Raw genomic sequence first — 21,099 nt, forward strand, 5'->3', positions numbered from 1 at the left:
ATCCGCGCCTGTCACCAGCCGTGTTTTATGTCCACGGTAAACGCACAGGCTCGCCGGAGGCCGAAAGCACAGGGTCTGTTTGCCTTTCTGTGATTTTCCTCGGGGGGGGGGCTTCTCGGAGCAGCTGACTGTAACAGAATCGGGGCAGGCAGGTTGGGCCCTGGGGTCTGGGGCCGGAGGGAGGCGGGTTTCTGCCTTCTCTGGGGGGGCAGCGGGCTATTGTGAGGACGAAAATAATTGTTGGGATTTAGCATCTGTTAGGGAGGCTGCCCTGTTAGAAAACAGCAGGAGCAAAAAAATGAGCCTGGGAGGGGTGAGAGGGGAGTGGGGAGGGAGAGAGGTGCGAGAGTGAGGGTGGGGAGGAGTGGAGCAGTGGGTGGGGGCTGGGGAGGCCGGGGCCACCCACGTCCGTGCGAGAAGGGAACCCGAGGGTCTCCCTGGAGCGGGGGTTTGGCCCCAGCCCTGGGCTCACCTGCCCTTTCTGATCTGATCCAGGCTCTCCCCACTGACCCCGCCCCATTCACACTGCCCTTAGGCTCACTTGTGGGCGGTGGGACAGGGAAAGGCCGTCTCTGAGGCCTTCGAAGGCCCTGTCGGCGCTGAGACCTGGCCTCCTGGTCTTTCAAAACCTGGACGGTGTCTGTGTATTTACTGAGCGCAGGTCCCTGGGCTATCGTCCCACTGAACCTCCCCTCCCACCTCGAGGGTAACAGGCCGCCGCCACTTACTGAGCGCCTACTGTATACCGGGCCTGTGCTGGTCACTTTCATCGAGGCTGATCCTTGCGACCACCTCGCCTCGGGGGTGAGGTTATTCCTACTTCACAGATGGGGAAACTGAGGCTGGGGTCCTCCTGCCTAGAGTGACGCAGCCAGAGACTGGCAGAGCCCAGGATTCATCTTATACTCGCCCGGCTGCCTCCCCTTGAGGTGAGCAGACTAGCGAGTCACGTTCCTGCCCCTGGCGACCTGGCATGCTCCCAACTGGCCCGAGGAGGTGGGGACCCGCCAGCTGTCGTCTGGAGCTGCCCAAGGGCCATGACGCGCACAGCTTCCGTGGGGCACGGACCTCGAGGTTTTCTGTGACCTGTGGCCTCTGATACGTTAGAGCGTCCCCGACTTGAGTCTCTGTCGGCCCGAGGGACTGATTGGCAAAGAATCGGGCTATAATCAGGACAGTGTGACACAAAAGCGACATGGAACAGATGGCATTGGCCTCTGCCGATTCGGAAGGTATTTTCAGATTTTGTAGCAATGTGAGACATGGGGCTGGGGTGGGGTCAAGTGTGCCAGGCCCCGGTGGGAGGCCCTCCCCGCTATGGGACCGTGTGCCCCGGTTCCAGGTGCCAGGTTGTAGCCGGACACCCAGCAGGCCAGAGGCCAGGATCCTGGTGCAGGTGGCACTCCCTCCTGGTCAGTGCGCAGCACTTGGGACGCTCTGACACTTGGGGGACTCATGCTCCCCTCCCTAGCCACATCTGTCGTTTCTTTTTCCTCCCGTCCAACAGCCATGGCCGTCAGGGGCACTGGGCCCAGCTGGTCTTGGCATAGATAATCTGTTCTGAGGGATGCCTGAGATGTATTGTGTGTCCCCTACCCCGTTCAGGGAACTCACTTTTGGAGATGATGACTTTGCTGAAAAGCAAAGTGACAGTGGGATATCTACGCCCATGTTGGCCAAACCGTCAGAATTATTGGGAAGCAGAGCTTGTCACCCCGTGCCGATGACCCCACAGCATTCCAGAAGCATCTGTATTTCAGGTGTAACCACTACCCTGTCCGTCTCCCCACCTGGACGGTGAGGTGCCATCGTCCAGTTGCTGGCACAGAATCCGTCTGAGGAGAGGTATCGATTTAACCAATCAGACGTGATGGGTGTTTTGTTTTATCTTAGTTGCCGAGCTAAGCAAATATTTTTGATTTACCTTCATAATATCTTTTGAAGTTTATCTCTTTAAGTAATCTCTATATGCAACATGGGGCTCAAACCCACGACCCCGAGGTCAAGAGCCTTATGGTCTTCCAGCGGAGCCAGCCAGGCAGCCCCATAATTTTGTCTGAATGAAGAAGAAACCTGCTTCTTTGCTGCTGCTTTTATTCCCCTCCCTTCTCCCCATGCACAAAGTGGATGCCATTTTATCGTTTCCAATAATATCAAGAATGTGTATTTCTTAGGGCTCATTGGCTTGAGTTAGAGAACGTTTGGGAGAGTGTTTTCATAAGTGAAAGAAGGATAAACGTAGAAAGCACAGGGGTATGAGTGGTCTACGGCTGTAGGATGAGGACCCCAGAGGAGGGGAAACTGAGGCCATCATAGGCAGGTGACTGACCATTCGCTTCTCTGGTCTTTAGCGGGCTTTGGGTAACAGACATCTTGCAGAGCAGAGGGAAGGGATGGTGGCTGCGCTTTTTAGATTTTTCTGTCGCAAGTTAAGACACCAGAACACAGCTATTCGTCTCATGTTTCTTGCTGTCTGTTTATAGCTACAGCCCTGAGTGAGTCGGAAGAGGTGAAAGGGAGGGGTGCGTGAAGAGGGATCCCCTACGAATGAATGGTCCTTGTCTCTATTGAGTTTGAGGAAGGAAACAGGCTGAGAGCGTGGTTGTGGACATGTGTTGGGGTAACTGCCTTGGGTGTATTCCCAGGGTCCTAGTCTGTGTGGTTGTGTCTCTTCTGTGAGTACAGGGAGAGGGGAGGGACGGCATCATGTCACTTTCACATGCAGGAACCCCAGGTTCTTCAAGGAGTGCTCACTGTGTGTGGGATTAGAGAGTTTGTGGCCTTTGCCTGAGGGCGCTCCCCAGTCCAGGTAGAAAGCTGCACTCCTGCCAGTTACGGTGTCAGAGGGAAGACATTGAGGCTGGGAGAGCAGCCAGAAAGTTAGGAAGGAAATGCTGGGAGGGAGGGACCTGAGAGGGTAGGAGGGACCTCAGAGAGTTGGAGCCCCCAGATCTAATAATCCACCAAAATCCCTGGCTGGCCATTCAACGTCATACACACAAGAAAGACCCTGAGGCTTCCAGAGGGGGATGGGAAGTCTGGCATCGAAAAACCTAAATTCAGCAGGATTCCAGTTGCTGCTCACTGCTGGAAAGACAGAGTTTGAAGTTTGAGTCCAACCAAGTTGACGGTGTGTTAGAACACGTATTAGGTAGAAATAATGGAATCTCCGTAATGGATCGTTTGTCACGTCTAATGTTCAGTCCAAAGTCATCAGACTTGCCACGAAACAGAAAAAATGTTGTATTCAGAAAAAAAAAAAAAAAAGTCAATAGGAACCAACCTGGGGATAAGCCCGATGTTACAGTCCGCAGCTTTTATAACACGGTCAGGTACTTCGAGGAAAGTGCACACCGAGTGAATGAACAGATGGGGAGCCTCAGCAGAGAAGGAGACGTGACGAAGAGAGCCACGTGGAGACACTAAAACTGAAGACCACAATAGCCGAGCTGAACAGCCACGGATCTGCTTTAATAGAAGATGCTGACGGTAGAGGAGGGAGGTCAACGGAAGGCTTGTTCAACGGAAGGAAGACACCTGAAGGAACAGAGAGACAAGAAAATGCCAGCAGAGCCTCAGACATGTGGGGCCATGCCAGGGTCCAACATACGTGTAACTGGAACCTCAGAAGGAGAAGAGAGAGACAGTGGACCAACATGGTGGGCCCAGACTACCTAAATTCCCAAAATTCTGTGATAAAACTGCAAAATATTGAGAGAAACAAAAGAAGACTTGAAAGTGGTGGTGTATGTACTATGTTCATGGATTGGAAGAGGATAGTGTTAAGGTGCCTGGTCTCCCTGCGGGCTTTTTTTTTTGGACAAGATTATTGTAAAGTTTCTAGAGAAATACAAAGGACCTTAGGATAGTCCTAAACAATCTCATAAAAGAACAAAGCTAGGGACTTAAAGCACCTGGTTTGGGGACTTTCTATTAAAAAACAACAACAACAACATAAGTAATCAAAACAAATTGCTATTGTCACAGGCATAGGTGAATAGGTTGACGGAATAAGATTATAGAATTCCAGAATAGACCCACCCACACTTGTGTGGGCCATGGTTTTGGTCAAGGGGATCTAAGTGATCCAGTGAGAAGAAAAAAGTTTTCAGCCAATTGTCCTGAAACTCCAGAATGTCCCCAAAGAGAAACAGACCTCGATCTCTACCCCACACCATGTGCAGACATCTTGAGATGGATCAGAGGTCTGAGCATAAACACTAAAATTATGTAGCTCTTAGAAGGAGAAACACGAACCTTGGAATCCTAGAAAACAAAGACTTCTTAGACAAGATGCAGCGATTTCTTAGATGGGACACAGGACAGTCAGGACACCATAGGAGAAAGGTGTGCTAAGTAAGCTTTTTTTTTTTTTAATGATTTTATTTTTTTATTTTGACAGACAGAGATCACAAGGAGGCAGAGAGGCAGGCAGAGAGAGAGGGAGAAGCAGGCTCCTCGCTGAGCACAGAGCCCGACACGGGGCTCGATCCCAGGACCCTGAGACCATGACCTGAGCCGAAGGCAGAGGCTTTAACCCACTGAGCCACCCAGGCGCCCTGCCTTTTTTTTTTTTTTTTAATTAAAAATGAATGTTTTTCAAAAAGACACCACTCAGAATATCAGTAGACAAAGCCAGAGACTGGGAAAAGAAATTCATGAAACATACCTGACATGAAACTTATGTTGAGAATATGTAAGAGTTCTGTTTCTTTTTCAATAAGAACAAGGCAACTAATGTTTTGAAATGGAGGGAAGTCTCGAGCAGGCCTTGCACAAAGGGCGATGCACCAATGTCCAGAAGTACACGGGAAAGTCCTCAACGTCTGGCCATCGGGGAGATGGAGAACGAAAGTGCGGCGACATGGGTAGAGGAGGGGCCCCTGTGCAGGCAGTTGGCTGTCCCTGAACCAGGTGACCTTGAGGCCCCTCTCCAGGCCTCCTTCGAGTGATTTTCATTCGTTTCATCAGCTCTTAGGAGCTGTCACGGGCCCCCCACATCTTTTCCCCGCCCGCCAGAGCAAAGCCGATGTCGGTCTCCAGACGCTGTCAATGGCCTCGGCTGCCTTCAAGGTGTCTAATTTAGCAGCCCAGAAGCGTCCCTTTCTCCCCTCGGTTCCACGCTGTCAGAATTCTCGACAGTGGCTTTGTCACCAGGCTCGCTCTGCTGCACGATCGAAATCGGGGGTGTCTCGTCGCCCCCCCCCCCCCCCAGCCAGAAAGAACCCTCGCTGATACTTGCCTGGACACCCGCAAATGTGGCGGGCTGGGCTTCCAGAGCCGTTTCCTCTGGGGATAGGTTCTGGAGAGGCAGGGAAGTGATTTGTGTCAACTCGAGTGACCCACCTGGGGGGGTGGGGGGCGGCCTCTGTAATGGTAGGTTCCTGCTGGGTCCGAGCAGAGCCCTGTCCCTGCTGGGGCACTGCCCTGCACTGTGGGGCTCTCCGCCTCCCGGGGGTGGTGAGGTGAGAAAGGAGAAATGTTTTCCAGGTTCCTGACAGGTGTGTTGGCGCAGAAGGGCCCAGCGGTGGGCAATGGTTATTGCGTCCGTGTGCTGGTCACCGCGTCCCCATGCTGGTTACTGCGTTCCCATGCTGCTTACCATGTCCGTGTGCTGGTTACCGTGTCCACGTGCTGGTTACTGTGTCCACGTGCTGGTTACTGCGTCCCCGTGCTGGTCACCGCGTCCGCATGGTGGTTACCATGTCTGTGTGCTGGGCTAGCGTGGTATGACCTTTCCCCTGCTTCCTCTCCTTCCCAGGTCGTCGGCTGCCTGTGGGGGTCTCATCAAGTCGGAATTGGCTCCCTTACCCCCCATGCGAGCCCTGCTCCCCGCAGAGGGAAGCCCAGATGTGTCCTCCCAGTCATGCTTGGTCTCTCGGGAGGCACCAGGGCTTTGGGGAGACCCCCTCTGGCTGACTGCAGAGCCCTTTCCTGAGTACAAACTCTCCCTCCCTATCTCAAGTAGATCTTGAGTGATCTCTACCCCGCCCCCCACCCTCCCGGCCCGTCAGATGACAAGCAGGGTTTGGGACAGGGCCAGGAACCCATTCATAAGAGCTGCTGGGTATTGTTTCTGCTCTCTCTGTCCCCTGCTGCCCCCTGGCCCTGAATTCTGGCTGCCCGGTGCTGTGGGGAGGGGAGGGGCTCAGCCAAATCTCTGTGCCTACTGGAAATCAACTTTGCCGGGGGCTGCTTTGAGCCTGGGCTCTGAGGTGTGTCCGAGCTCATGCGGGGATGGCACGGGCCCCCAGGCAGGCTGGCCCCCGAGAACGACCTGCCCTGAGGATGGACCACACGCCGGACTGCAGAGCTCATCCACATGGGGCCCAGGGCCTGGTGGTCTCGCTGCATGTTGGATTGGCTCCTGTGCTGACGCAAAATGTTTGCTGGGTACCTGCTGTCCATCGGGAACGGTGCTCAGAAGGGATTAAGGAGTTGGGTTTTGTCCAGGGAAGAGACAGGCTCATCCACAGACGCTTAGAAAACAATGGCAGATACAGCAAGAAGGATGCACTTTGTATGAGAAGACTGAGGGGAGTGGGTCCTGGATCACAGCCTGGGCTGCGGATCCCCGAGGGCCTCCTGGAGGAGGTGTCCTAGGCTCCAATTCTGGCGGGGCTGAGGGGACAGCTGGTTGAAGTAGAATCGGAGCGTGGTCAGGAGCAGAACAAGGTTGGAGTAGAGTGAGGGTGATTCCCTTATACTCGTGCTCGAAGCTACATCCTAAGCTCTGTGTCCCTCTCTACTCACTCTGCTTCCTTACCACCGGGTAGGGAAGGCGTCCACGTGTGAGCTCTGCCCCTTGACCTGCGCACCCCCGCTGCAGGCGCTGGGGATGCCCGGGATGGGCCGAGAGCTCCCGGGGCTCCAGGTCATGGGAGGGCGGCGTGAGTCCCCAGCATTCGCTGAAGGGTGGAGACGCTGGGGTGTGGTCACCGTAGGTCCTAGAAGCAGGGCAGGCAGAGCACGAGGGGAGGCGGTGTACGCTGCCCAGTCTAAACACAGAGAAGCCCTGGGAGGCAGGTGCGCCATCCCATGCTGCGGACCAGAAGATGGAGGCCCGGTGGGAGGGGCTCGTGCCAGTCCTGACCCAGCTGTCCCCTGTGAGGCCCCCTGGGCCGCATCCCCACGCAGACCTGGCTGGACCCTCCCTTCCGTGTGCCTGACCTGCTTCCCTCCCGCGCAGCGAGCATGACCTCGGGGAGGACATCTACGACTGCGTCCCGTGCGAGGACGAGGGGGACGACATCTACGAGGACATTATCAAGGTGGAGGTGCGGCAGCCCATGGTAAGCGACCCTCACCCTCAGCAGGGCCCCGCTCTGGGAGCACTGGGTCTCCAGGGGGGCGGGGGCTCTCCGGGGCAGAGGCAGCTCCTGAGGCCGCACCGCAGCCCTTCCCGGCCCCCGCGGCTTCCTCCCTGTTCTCGAGCCGAGGCCTCCCTCTGCGGGGCGTTCCGAGGAGACCCGGTGGCCTCTGCTATCCCGGGATTCTCCGGCGTGTGTGCTGGATCCCAAGTCCCTCCCGCCCGGGGAGTCTGAAAGTAGCGCCTGCTCAGCTGCCCGGAGCGAGCATCGCTTTACTCCTTTGTGCGGAAGCAAGGAGATGGCCATTGGCTCAGTTAGCCGGCCGTGCGTCCTCTGTGCGGCGAGGATCTTTATTTCCAAGCCGACGTTGGCTAATGATCTCTCGGACGCCAGTTCGCTGCCGGCGGGCTTCTTGCTGGCAGCTGCTGTGTGGAGGGTGGGGTTGGGGCCCGGAGGGAGGGGAGAGGGGGGCAGGCCTTGACCCCCGGCCCCCACGCTCCTGGGCGGTGGTCCAAACGCTGCTTGCCGAATGTGGAGGCTTGTGGTGCTGTTTGCTTTCCCTGAGGAAATGGGGGGAGTTTCTCAAGAAGCAAATTGCAGTGTTTTCCTTCGGTGTGGGAGTATCCAGCTGGTGCTGGAGAAACAAAGCTGCGGCGACAGCTCCCCAGCGAGGCCTTCCGGAGAGGCCCGTCCCTCCCTGGTGGCACCTGCCCTCCACCAGCATCACACCAGGAGAGGCACAGGGAAACATGACAGTGGGGTTCACAGCCCCCAAACTCTGCTCTTCGGAACGGAAAGGGTTTCTCGTCGTGCTCCTGAAGGGTCTGAGGGGTCCCCACCATTCCCAGGGGTCTCTCTGTGACCCCAGGTCTGCCCAGGGCCAATGCTACCCTTCCCCTAGGCAGCCTTGCAGTGGGGCAGCCGTGCCCCTGAGCCGGTCCAGGGGGCCAGTTATAGGGCTGGAAGGCCAAGCCGTTGCCCCACAGACGGAGATCCTCTGCCCTGTCCAGAGAGCCCCCCTCTGTGTCCGTCCCGCAGAGACCCCGGCCGGGTTGGGGGTGGGGCTGTCCCCAGAGCCTGCTGCTGTCCCTGGTCCTGAAGCGCCTGGAGCAGGCAGGACCCGGGCTGTTTGCAGGACCTGTGGGGGCTGCGGGGGAGATAGGCTGGCATCCCGCCTGCCCAGCTCCGCTCCGTGTCCCAACAGTGCTCCGTGCTGCTGCTCTCGCTGTCCTGGCCGTCTGGCAGGGTGGGCCTCTCCCTCCTGCCCATCCTCTGAGATAAAGCAGGGGGTTTTACTTCCTCCCTGGTCATGTCCGGAGCATTCTGAACAGGCTAACCAGAGGTAGACGGAGACCTTTGCAAAGGAAGATAAAGCCGGAGGATGGCAGGTGCCACTCTCAGAGCCCACACGCAAAGAAGGGCCGGGCACCATCCCTCCCCACGCAGCCGGGCTGATGCTCGGGCTGGTGGGCAAAGGGCTGTGACGGGATCCTGGGGCTGTGGGGCAAAGGTGGACGGGTGCCCCGGAGCACAGCCGGGTAACGAGCTGACATTGCTAACAACTGGTTCTGTCTGTGATTGATTCCCCCACGCTTTCAGATAAGATACATGCAGGTGAGTGGCAGAGGGAGGGAGGCCCGGGTCAGTTTTGCCAGCTCTGTCTTCCTCCGCCTCCCAGAGAGGTCTCGGATCTCTTGGGAAAAGCCTGGGTCTCTGTCCTCAGGGAGATGCTGTCAGACCCATGTTTTTACACTTGGTTTTAGGGGGGTCGTGGGCCCCCAACACCCCCCTGAAGCCCTGAGGGCAGCAGTGTAGTGCCCAGAGCACTGGGGCATGGGCCCCCCTGGCTGATGGGCCCCATCCAGCATGTTTCTTTGGAGCCCTCTGGCGCAGCAAACTCAGGGGCATTTCTTAGGGGAGGAGGATGGGGTTAGGGCAGATAGCTATCCACATGGCGTGGCATGTGGCCCAGACCCGGTTCCCCAAAGCCTCACTTAGGGACCCACGTAGTTCACTCAGCCTAAAGAACACAAGGAGAGGGTCTGGAAGTCCAGAGCGCCTCTAACAGTGGCCCCCCTGGCAGCTTCTTCCCCATCCCCGTGGCCTCACAGGTTCCTGGTCAGTCCTGCCTCTGCCCACGTTTCCCCCAGAGATGGGGAGCAGGCCCTGTCACAGAAGTGTGTCCCTGGTGACCCCTGCCATTGAATTGGCCCCTCAGGACCCTAGGTGGGGGCCAGAGGACCCTGGGAAAGCCCAGCCCTGCGGTAACAGGTTGGCGCTGAGTAAGCAGACATGGGTCCCCGGGGAGCTGGTCAGAGCCTTTCCCCTCGCACATAGTAGGTGCTTTAAGTATGCCACACCTGTTGTCTATGTTGGAGGGGCTGACTCCTGAGGGCCCCATGCTGGTCTGGTAAAAAGAGCAGGGCAGCGGGGGCGCAGATTCTAGAAGGTTCTGTGTCATTCTCCAAGCTGTCACCAGTCCTCAGATTCATGCCACACACATCCCCCGTGCCTCAGTTTCCTCATCTGCAGAAAGGGGGAGGGAAGGGTTTGGGCCCCCTTCTGTCTCCTCTCTTGGCCCCCCGTGTCACTCCCGGTGACTGCACGGCCAAGCCTGGCTCATGCCTTGTGTCCTTCCTGTAGAAAATGGGCATGTCTGAGGACGACAAGAGGAACTGCTGCTTACTGGAAATTCAGGAGACCGAGGCCAAGTACTACCGGACCCTGGAGGACATCGAGAAGGTGGGTGTGGCCCCGCCCCTCCTGTGCCACCAGGCACCCCCTGCCCTCTGTTGCTCACACAGGCCGTGGGCTCCGGCTGGCCAGTGTCCTCATGGGCTGTGTCCCTTGCCCCCGGTCCCACATCCCAGCCCTCGGACCTCAGCTGGGCCCGGGACGGTCCTGAGCTTGTCTCTGCAGCTCTTTCCTGCCCGAGCTGGGTGTCGTCACGGCTTCTGCTCCTGACTGCACCAGGCTAAGCTCCTGCTGTATACTCTGTCCTGCAGGCTGGGTGCTAGGTTAAGCGCTTTGTGTATACCTTCTCCCCTAAGGCATTCTCTGCCCTTAGCTTCCCACTCTGTAAATTGGTGGCTGTGAGCGTCCTGCCACTGGGACACAGGCCCCATGATGTCAGCCTGTGGAGCCCCCATGGCAGACCCTGTGCTCCCCTGAGTGACCGGTCGGTCCTCTCTCCCTGCTGGCCTCCTGAGCTCTTCGAGGACCCCGGGGGGGCCTTCTCCTGCCCCACCCCCTCTGGCCTCCCGTCAACACTGGCTCAGGGACATTTCCCTGTCACTTGAGAATCCTTGGTGCCAACTGCTGGTGCTTACTGGCGCTTACTGGCTGAAAGTCCGTCGTTGTCTTTAAGGCGGAACCTCCCTGGCTCTTCTTGCTTGAAGTGTAGGGCCAAGTGCGGCCATGACTGCAGAGCTTCTCGCCGGGGGCCTGGGATCCCCTTGGCCCCTCCCTGGTCCTGCCCAGGCCTCAGAATGACATTTCCCCGGCTCCTGCCTCAGCCGGCCCCGTGTGCCTGCCCCTCCACAGGCCTTTCTGCAAACATACCCTCCCAGCCTCTTGCTTTCCACCTGCCCATCCCTGGGGAGTCCCCCTCCTTCCACCAGTCCCAGCCACCGCGTCACAGGCGAGAACACCGAGTCACCGGCCAGTGCCAGTCTGTGTCGGCTGCAGGGAAAACTGCTTGGCCGCATGCAGCGGCTGCCCCCCTGCTGTTCCATACGTGACCAAGGAGAAGTGTGAGGGGCCAACGTCCTGTAGGGAGAGGGTGGCAGGTCCTGGCCGGCCAGGCCTCTGGGGCACGAGTTGACTGTTTGCACGCGCATGTCTCCTTGGAGGCCAGGCCTGAAGGACTCTGGCGGGACCCCTCCCTGCCACGGTGGGGCTTCTGGGGTCGGGGGCACCTCTTTGGATGACAGGTTTAGGGCCGCACTCAGGGATCTGAGTGTCGGGCGAGAAGTGAGGCCCTGCTGTGCTCACCTCTCTGGCCTCAGTTTCCTGAAACGTCTCAAATAGCTGTATCGGCACCCAGCCCGGGTGGCAGTGGGGTTGACGTCCAGCCTGTGGGACACGCTGGGGCTTTGCCCATGTGGTGGATGTGGGCGCTTGGCTCCGCCGTCCCAGCCCTGCGCTCTCGTGCCATCGTCACCCCGCAGCACGAAGCATGCGTCTCCCTAGAGAGCAGGGGTCCTCCAGTGGCACTGAGCCCCGGTGGTGCTCTGGGCCTGCCTTACCGCCCCACGGAGAACCCCTGCCCCTGTGTCTTGGGGAGGTCGTCAGAGCCTCTCTCCCTCTCTGGCAACTGTGGCCTCGAACAGGGCTGGTACACTCCAGGAGAGCTGACGGTGGGGGCTTTCCTGTTCCAGAACTACATGACGCCCCTGAGGCAGGTGCTGAGCCCGGCAGACGTGACAGCCATCTTCATCAACCTGGAGGTAAGGGTTCCAGGCGGCAGGCTCCCCCCGACTGTCCCCGTGAGTCCTGGGGAGGGGAGTCCCTGCCGGGGACCTGGTTAGCTGGTGCTATGGCTTGCTTTTTGAACTGACAGACAGGAAGGGAGCAGCCACCCTTCCCTCTGAGAGCTTTGGCCTCAGGAGACAGGAGGTTTCCGGAAGCTTCTCCAGCCTGCTGTCTGTGCTGGGGAGTGCCACTCAGATGCACGTGCCCTGGAAGGGGTTTGAGCTTTTTGTCGTCAGCTGGAGAGCAACGGGTCTCCTCTGGCTCTCTGAGGAGAGGCCCTCACCCCTTGGCACATGTGTACATGGACACGGGAAGGTGATGCCCTGTGAGGAGGTTCATCCTGACGTAGCCAGCAGAGCGGGGAGGGGTTGGCGGAAGGCTCCAGAAGCTACACGCGGGTGGGCTTCCTCCAGGAGTGCCCGGCGGGTGTGGCGGCTCCTACCGACCTCCCGTGGCCCCTTGCGAGCTCGAGGGGCAGGTGCTGGTCTCCCAGGGGAGACTGAGCCAGACTCGGGGGCTCTAGTGCTCTGTGTCCCCTACCCGGAGTCTGTGCTGTCGCGTGTGCTCGCCAGCACAAATGGCCATGGGCAGAGTGGGAGCTGGACTGGGGGCTGTGGGGAGCCCTGGAGGGCTGCCTGCTGGTTGTCCAGCCGCTCTGAAATGGGGACAAACATCTGTCCCCATGGAGAGAGTCCACCCCTGGAGCCCCAGACCAGGACAGAGCGCCCCATGCAGCTGCACACAGCAGGAGGGTGACAAGGCTGCTGGGCAGCCACAGCCCCCGGGGCCATCTTGGTCCCATTCTGGCCCTGGGGCCTGTGCTGGTTTGGCAACCCCGTGTCCGGACAGGCCGTGCAGGTCCCTTCATGTGCCCGGCATAAAGTGGATGAGACCCTGGTGTTTGCATGGGGATACGTGCCGGCGCCGGCCCCTCCCACACGTGTCTGTAATTGCACCAGGAGGGAGCCATTCGGGAGCGCGTGGCCCTCCCGGCCTGGTGCACCCGTTCACGCACGGGTTGCTGGTTCTTCCCAGGACCTGATCAAGGTACATCACAGCTTCCTGCGGGCCATTGACGTGTCCATGATGGCGGGGGGCAGCACTCTGGCCAAGGTCTTCCTCGATTTCAAGGAAAGGTGAGTGGCAGGCCCATCTTGCCTATCCCTCTGCGTCTGTGGGGCCACAGGTTCTGCGCTAGGGGCGGGGCAGAGCTGGCCAGTTGGGGTTTTCTCAGGTGCACGTCTCATGGTGATGTTCCCAAGGCCCATGGCTGTGGCCCTGCAAACGCCTGTCCTCACTCATAAACCGAGAGAGCTCCCCACCCTTCCTGCCATCACAGCCTGGAGGGATGTCCCCCTGGAGACCCCCTGAGGGCTCCACCAGCTACCTCTGCCTCTGCCTGGGGATCTTGGTGGCCAAAGGGTGTTCTCACCAGCACGGGGCACCTGCTGGCTGCCTGCCCCACAGGCATCTGGCACCTGGGAGTCCACCCCTCCAGCTCCAGGCCCGGGTGGGGTGGTGGCACGTGGCCGCCACTTGAAGGCAAAAGCCAAACCTGTCCCTGCAGGGCTGAGTATGACACTTCTGGGGGTCTGGGCCCCAGGGCTTGAGGCTACTTCCCTGCTTCCTTGCCTGTGTATGTCACAGGACCTTGATTTCCTAATCTGTCCCTCAGGGATGAGGATGGCATCTGTGCCATGTAGTGTCGCGAGGGTCATGCCTATGCCGCAGACGTGGCTTATCTGTATCCACTGAGGGCTTCGATGGCCGGGCAGGCAGAGGGCCCAGGCCAGGTGGATGGGCTGGGGGGCTCTCAGCGGCAGCTGGGGGCACAGCCACTCAGCTGCCCTGACATAACCCAGCCCCAGCCCCCATTGTGGGGAGATGGTACTCCTGGCACCAAGGAGGGCAGTCCTGAGTCCTCCCATAGTGCCCCGGTGTCCTCTAAGTCTCTGTGGCATCGGGCAAATGTCCACGAAGCCCGAGGGGACATATATTCTGCGTGTCAGGCGGCCTCTCTCCTCCCCATGGCGGCCAGCTGGTCCGTCCGCATCCAGACGCGCAGATGCCACCGGGCTGCCTACGGCCAGAGGTCCGCCTGCAGGAATCGCGCCCCTGATCGTGGCTCCGCCAACTGCCTGGGCCCCTTGACAAGCGTTGTCGACGGAGGGTGACCACTCATTAGAAGCCAACGCAGGATCCTTTTTAAAGAAGAATGACGTTGGTGTCAGAGGCCTCCATGAAGCTATTTGGTTATTTGCTTTAAGCCTCTCTGTGTGTAACCCTGACGGACGGAGGGGTATAGAGCCGCCTTCGGTGCTCCAGCATGTCCTGTGGGAGCCTGGCGGGCGAGGACTGGGATTCTGGAAGCTTCTGAGTAGACGCAGGGGCAGCTGTCAGGAAGGCTCTGCCGTCTCTTTGTCCCCATATATCTTCACGGAGCCTGGGCAGCCGCGTCTTTATAGCCGGGGACAAAGTCCGATGCCGTGAAGCCCCGGCTGGGTGCCTGGTGCTGTGGGAGCGCCCACGGCAGCGGTCTGGCCACTGAAGTCACGAGAGGACTCTTGGGGGATGATGCCCTGCCTTCTGCCCTTCAGGCTCTGAAGAAGGCGCCGGAAGGTTCTATCTTGATGGCTCTTGCGCCCAGCTGCTCACAAAAGCCAGCTGGGGGCTCGTTAAGAAAGCTGGTGCTGGGTCCACTCTTCGGGGTCTGGGGGAGGCCCCATGGCGGCCAGTTGGGAGCCTGGTCCCTCTCGTCGTCAGTGGGGAGACTGTCAGGTGACCATCGGCTCCGCTCACGTGCCGTCCAGGCCAGGCAGCCCATCCCCGGGCTGGATTACAGGTGCCTTCTCCTGCCAGCGCCTACCTGAAGGGGCTTGGCCTGCATACCCCGTGACCAGGCAAGGACCCCTGAGCCCACTTTCTGGGGACCATGGGTTGGGTCCCCGGGAGGTATGAGGGAGCAGGCAGTGCTGGAGCACAGGGGGCAGATGTGAGTCCGCTGGCGGGCCCCAGGGGCAGAGGGCAGGCCGGCTCCCTTCCCCAGCCCCTGCCACAGCAATGTTTTCCTCTGATCTGGCTGTAAGCCCGTGTTGGGGGGGGGTGGCTCAGGCTGGAGCCGTCAGACACCCCCTCGCCCCGGAGGCAGGCCCATTGCACACGTCTCCTCTGTCCAGAGAGAGGGGAGGCCACAGACCACGCAGGGCTGCCTCTTAGGCCTGTGGACCTACCCCCGGGGCAGCAGTGATGGGTTGGGTGGCCAGGGGACAGACGGATGACCTGCCCTTCCCTGGGATCCTCCACGTGCCGGGCCCGTCCTTAACAAGGCCACCAGCCTCTGTGCACAGCTTTGGGCCTCCCCTGGCTCTTGGGCTTTGCTCCCGCGGGGATGACTGTCATTTCTACCTGCAGGCCTCCGGGGCCAGGCTCAAGTCGGGGCCCATTTGGGGAGGGGCCTGGCTGTGTCCTGTTGGAGTTCACGTGCCCAGTCCCTGTAGTCTGTCCCCACATCCGTCTTTTCTGCCCCTTTGCCTCCTAATTTCTGAGTCTACGGTCCTGAGGCTCATTTATACACCGAGTCCACAAGCATTTATAGAGCGCCTGTTGTGTACGGAGCAGAACAGCCTCAGCTCTCACTGGGTAGGGAGGGACAGGAAGGAATGGGAAGCAAGTTCACAGACAGAGGAAACGGGAGGACGGGAAGAAGGAGAGGAGTTGGGGTGCTGAGGACCAGGGTGAGCGACAAGGAGCTGTGAGGTGGGGGGAGCAGAAGCTGCCCGGAAGGCCCCGGGGTGAGGCCAGAGCAGGAACTGGCGGAGACCAGAGGAGCAGACGCGGAGGTGGGCCAAGAGGAGATTATCTAAGGTGTGACTGGAGGCTTCTGTAGGAGGCTGGAAGGCCAAGATAGGGACTTAGTTTTTTTTTTTTAATGAGGGTAGGAGGAAGCCACTGAGGAATTCTCGTGACAGGACCGGGCAGCTCATCACAGATCAAGGACAGAGTAGCATCCAGAACGAGTGGCAGAAGATAATCACCTCCCTCTTTTTGGAGCTAATACTTCCATTAATACAGTCAATATAGCCCTAGTTCTCAGACAAAGCAGATGCTCCCCTTAGCCATGGCCTGAGGGGACAAGCCCTCACGGAGGGAAGATTTGCATTTTGCAGATGTTAATGTAACAGAGAGCCACGTGGTTTTCATCTGTAGCTGGGATTGGCCAAGCTGGGTCGGTGGGTCAGGCCAAAGGACCACCCAGGGGACCAGCCACAGCCACTTTGAGGCCCAGCGAGAAGGTGGGATCTGGCTCTTAGGAAGAACTCTTTGGAGCCTTGCACAAGTGCTTCTAAGAAGAGCAGGCGTCAGGGTAAGATGAAAGGCAAGTCCCCACCCGCCCAGGTCCCAGGAGCCTTGAGAGAAAGGCTTTGCCACAGCCCAGCGCTCTGTGCTCTGTGCTTTCCGGTTGCTGAGGGTGTCAGGCTGGGTGACACTGCCGCTGGTTGTGGCTGTTGCCCACGGGCCAGGGTGTCAGGGAAGCTGGGTGATCCCCATCAGCCCTTGCTGGAGAGAGCCCCCATGTCCAGGCTCCTCGAGCCCCATGAGGTTCAGGGTTGCCTGAGACCCTCTGCCCTGGAGATGCTCTGGCCCCCCTCATTCCAGGCCTCCTTGCCCAGATGGGGAAGTCGGGGATTGGAACAGCAGTGGTGACTCGGCCGCGGTCCCGGCTCGGTCCCGTGTCTTTGGTGCGTACCTGGGAGCACCTCCTGTGTCTGGGACCGGCTCTGGCCCGGTCCCTGGGCACCGTGGGAGTTTGGAGTTCGTGACAAGGAACAGGGGATACAGTCAGGAGACGGACAGGTCTCCCCCGCCGCCCCGCACACTCACGTCTGCCCCCCGGAGTGGGATCCGAGTTGCGAGTTCAGGAAGTTACACGACACAGTCATGCGGACACACACCAGGGTTGTGTCACTCGCCTGTGTACGAGTGAGGGACCTGGAGGCTGACACCGTGCGTTCAGAGGACGGAACAAGATGCTGGTGCGCTGAGCGGGCGGGGCCGGGGGCACAGATGAGGCAGGAACGCCGGACGTACAGCGCTTGTGCAGGTGCCCCACTGAGACCTCGAGCCGTGAATGAAGCCCCGTGTATGTGTGTGTTGCTTTAATTCCAAAAGTTGGGTAATTTTTCTCAACAGCACAAGATGCTGTGCTTAGAATTGAGGCCTGCAAGTCTCGCTACCTTAGCTGCTTTCCTGCGTGGCCCACGCTGCCTGGCCCGCAGCAGGGCCCGGAGCGTGTGCTGTGGATGGTCGCGAGAGGCCTGATGGTCCCGACAGAAAAGGTCTCTCTCAGTTCTGGGGCCAAAATCCAGGTGTGGGCAGGGTGGCGCGTCCTCTGGAGCTCTAGGGAAGGAGGCTTCCTGCCTCTGCCAGCTGCTGGTGGCCCCCGGTGTCCCTTGTCATGTCCCCCCGCCCAGGTCTCAGCTCGGCCCTCATGCAGCTCCTCTTCATCTCAGGCCGCCCACGGGGTTGGCGGAGGTGAACGAGGGCTCAGCCCTGGGGTGGCCCAGATCTCCAGCATGCGGGGACCAGAAGACGGGTTTGGGGGACCCGTGGATGCACATAGGGGTCTGGCCTTGATGCTCCCTTGCTGGGCGACCTTAGAAGTCATGTCACGTCTCAGACCCTCAGTAAGTGGTGTTTTGGGAGGACGGGCTGAGCTGGGGTGCGAGTGTGCGCCCTGGCCCACCTCCTTCTGCCCTTCAAGCTTTGCTCTCTTCCCTGCTGGGGCCCCCTGCCTGCCCGGAACCGCCATGGCTGCACTGCCCGCGGTCAGGCACGGTGTGGCCGTGGCCATTCAGCCACGTGTCGGGCCCCCGAGCAGGCCAGGCCTCAGGCTGGATCCTGGGATATGGGGACAAATGGACCCGTCCCCGGAGCTCAGTGCCGTATGGAGAGGGGGATGGCCCGCTGCTGCCTCTTACTCGACTTCGCACAGGCCTGTGCCCAGAGGCTCCCCACCTATCTCCTTGCTTTTCTGTCTCCCTTCTCTGAACCCAGGGACACAGTTGGGAGGGGAAAGGCTGCAGAGCTAGAAATGATGGGGCAGGGTTTTGAGGGCTGAGTAGAAGTTTGCTCGCCGGAGAAGGTTGCAAGTGCAGTGTGGGGCTCCGGGGTGTGCTGTGAGGACAGCGGGGGTGGGACCCATTCTCCATACACCGTGTTTGCCACAGACCTGGGGCTGAGATGAGCCAGGGTATGCTGAAGTGGAGGGAGGGCCCCTGAGGCTTCCTTGGCCGGCTCCAGAGCCGCGGGCCCCGTGCTTAGGAGAAGCCGCACAGACGTCCCTCCATGGGAGCAGCTGGGCCGTCGCCAGGTCTGCTCATTCAGAGCAACTGACGGGAACCTTGGAATCTCCAGTCTCCCAGATGCTCCCAGAGACGATGAGATTGAATCAGCTTTTATACTAAGATTTTCAATTTAATAACAGGCTCATTTAAGCGGAAACCGGGGCTCAGGTTCCCATGCAAAGTGCGCCTGGCTGGAGTGTGGCAGGTGCGGCCGTGGCACCTTCTGCCTGACAGACAGCGGCAGGGAAGGTGGGCTTCGGTGTGAGCCCCGGGCCGGATCCGCCCCCCGCTGGAGTCCTGGAATCTCAACCTCTGATGCCCGGGAGCCTCACAGCACACAGGCCCAGTGTGGCCCGGACGCGGGTGGGAGCCGGGAGGGGCTCCACCATGTGCCGTCTGTGCCCACCTTGGGGCTGCTCTGAAGTCATGGGCTCGCTGGGTTGGAAACACGCTCCGAGCTTGCTGCTTTACTCCTCCAGGAATGTGGGTGTTGTCTGTCCCCAGCGTCCTCAGGCCCTACAGTGGGAGCCTGGGGAGTCCCCAGACCAGGCCACTGCTTCTCAGGAACCCACCTCCTTGGAAGCCCAGCCAGCCCCGGGCCCAGCCCACCTGCCCCTCGGCCCTCGCCAGTGGCCCCCGGGAGGCAGTGTCCACAGCAGACAGAAGCGGCCCTGAGCCCATCTGGACTCGTCCCAGAGACGGTCCCCAGCTCCTGGAGCCGGGCCGGGAATGGCCTCCGGACGTCCCTGGCGGGGGTGTCACCGGAGGCCTTGGGATGGGCCCAGCCTCCCGACGAAGCTGTGTTGGCAGCCAGGCCCTCGCCTGTTGCAAGCGGGTGACTCTCAGCAAGGTCACCAGGGCCTCAGTTTCCCCACCTGAAGAATGGTGCTGATGGCCCCTCCCTTTATAAATGGGTGAAGGGCTCATGATGGTGTGTGTGACACACTGGCACGAGCAGCTCCCAGAGGCACTGGCTGTGGCCGTCATGCTTGTTGTCACCCGCGTGGTCCTCCCGGGGCCGACTCTATTGTTGTGTGACAGGATTCTCACAGCCAGAGTGTCAGGCTAGTGACCCAAGGCCTGGAGAGCGCTGGGCTCCTGGTCCCGGGGCTCAGTCTGCGAAGTCTACGGTGGGGGTCGGCCATGGTATCCGAGGGTGTCGGGGGCAGGAGAGAGTGGCCTGAGGCTGTTCCCAGCCCCCCCGGCCTGCGCGGCCATGTCCATCCCCCACCGTGCAGCGTTCGGGGCTGACATCACCGTGTCCCAAGAGAGGGGATGCCTGGGACTCAGGCGGAGAGCGTCGGTGTCACGTGGAAGCAACAGGGACGGACCCCCGGGTCCCCACGCCCTGAAATGTCAGCCCGGGGACCACCACGCCAGGCAGGCGCAGAGCCAGCATGGGCCTCAGTGCTCAGAGCCTGCCGGCAGGGGTCGGAACCTTCCAGGGGTCCCCCAGCCCTGGGGAGGCGGGAGCTTCTCTCCTGGCCGGCTTTGGCCTTTCCAGGGGCAGGATGGGGTGGCAGTCCTGACCTGAGAGATTGCCAAGAAGGGGACCTCCTTGGGTTCGGGGAGAGCAGGGGAGCCCCTCGTTCCCAGCGTCTTGGTAGCTCTCCTGCCGGCACTATGTCGGGAGCAGAGAAGGCAGCCACGTGGAAAGGGCAGAGCCACGAAGCGGGTTGACGTGAGGAGCTGTCACGGGGAGACACCCGTTCGCCGCACACCTGCTGCGTCCTCCGTGGGGAACTCGGCGCGGCCCCCAGCCGCGGCGGCTCGTTAAGCTGCACGCACTCGCTATTCCAGGCTGCTGATCTACGGGGACTACTGCAGCCACATGGAGCGCGCCCAGAGCACGCTGAACCAGCTCCTCGCCGGCCGGGAGGACGTCAGGCAGAAGGTCGAGGTAACGGGGGCTCCCGGCTCCTGCCCCGCTCACCCGCCCCTTCCTCGGACCCATTGTGTGGGGTAGTGATGGGACAGTTTCTGTAGATGCTTTTCTCGGTGATTTTTCTCCCTGTGCACTTGTGGGGGGGGGCGCAGGTGCAGGTCACCGTCCCAGGCCCGAGTTCCCTGCGTGCCGCCGAGGCAGACCCCTGGGGCCAGATCCAGTGCAGCAAGAGGCTGACTGACCCCTGAGCCCGGCCTATGCAGACCCCATGGGGACCGCAGGAGACGGATGTTTGCTGGGAGCCCAGGAACCTCCCTCCCATCACTGTCCCCACCCCAGGCTCAGGGCCAATCTCTGACACTTGTCCAAGAGCCCATGTGGGCCCCTCTCCAGGACCCCTTCCTCATGCCCCTTGCCGGGGGCAGCTGAGCTGCTCCCCGAGGCTGGGATGCCCGTGTCACGTCCAGCCGGTCAGCCTTTCCAGGGTGAATCCTGGTGCAGGGACCCTTTGCTCTCGCAGTGCTGGGGGGCATGTCCCCTGCAGACGCGTGATGCCCGTGTGTCTGGGAAATCAGTGGGGAGCCCTTGTTTCCTGGGGGTGGCCCTGCCTCGTGTGAGAGGGCTTCCCTGAGGATGCCGAGGCCGGCCGGGGCTGGCTCCAGATCCCAGAGCCTTCAAGTGCCCGCTGCAGACTCCTGGGCTACAGAGCGGCCGTGGGACCCTGCCCGCCTGCAGGGGAGCCCGCCCGTCTGCGTGCAGCTGCTTTGGGAAGGGTGTGCAGGGCACGCTGCCCGTTTGGGGAGCCGGGCCAGGGAGGGACCGGACACCTGGGCCCCAGGTCAGGGCTGAGGTCCGCCCCTGCCCACTGCCTCCACTGCGGGATGGGAGCGTTGGGGTCCAGCAGCCCGGGTCGGGGTGCTCATCCCCTGCTGCTCTCCTGTTGCCAGGAATGCACGCTGAAGGTCCAGGATGGGAAGTTTAAGCTTCAAGACCTGCTGGTGGTCCCCATGCAGAGGGTCCTCAAATACCACCTTCTCCTGAAGGTGAGCCTGTGCGCGCGCTCCGGGGCCGCCTGCAGCGGCGGGGA

The 21,099-nt window shown here is 60.3% G+C and overlaps 1 protein-coding gene across 4 annotated transcripts in view; it reads left to right on the plus strand.

Annotated features, from left to right (window-relative positions):
• Nucleotides 1-21,099, plus strand: part of VAV2 (vav guanine nucleotide exchange factor 2) — a 158,501-nt gene that overhangs the window by 111,524 nt on the left and 25,878 nt on the right. For all 4 annotated transcript variants that reach the window (XM_032866244.1, XM_032866246.1, XM_032866245.1 and 1 more), the window contains exons 5-10: nt 7,190-7,292; nt 9,954-10,052; nt 11,690-11,758; nt 12,819-12,919; nt 19,928-20,027; nt 20,960-21,055. In XM_032866244.1, the coding sequence (XP_032722135.1) occupies nt 7,190-7,292; nt 9,954-10,052; nt 11,690-11,758; nt 12,819-12,919; nt 19,928-20,027; nt 20,960-21,055 (568 nt within the window). The remainder of the gene's footprint in view (nt 1-7,189; nt 7,293-9,953; nt 10,053-11,689; nt 11,759-12,818; nt 12,920-19,927; nt 20,028-20,959; nt 21,056-21,099) is intronic.

The sequence above is a fragment of the Lontra canadensis genome, unplaced genomic scaffold, assembly GCF_010015895.1.
Source record: "Lontra canadensis isolate GAN:19392208 unplaced genomic scaffold, GSC_riverotter_1.0 scaffold30, whole genome shotgun sequence".
Taxonomy (NCBI): domain Eukaryota; kingdom Metazoa; phylum Chordata; class Mammalia; order Carnivora; family Mustelidae; genus Lontra; species Lontra canadensis.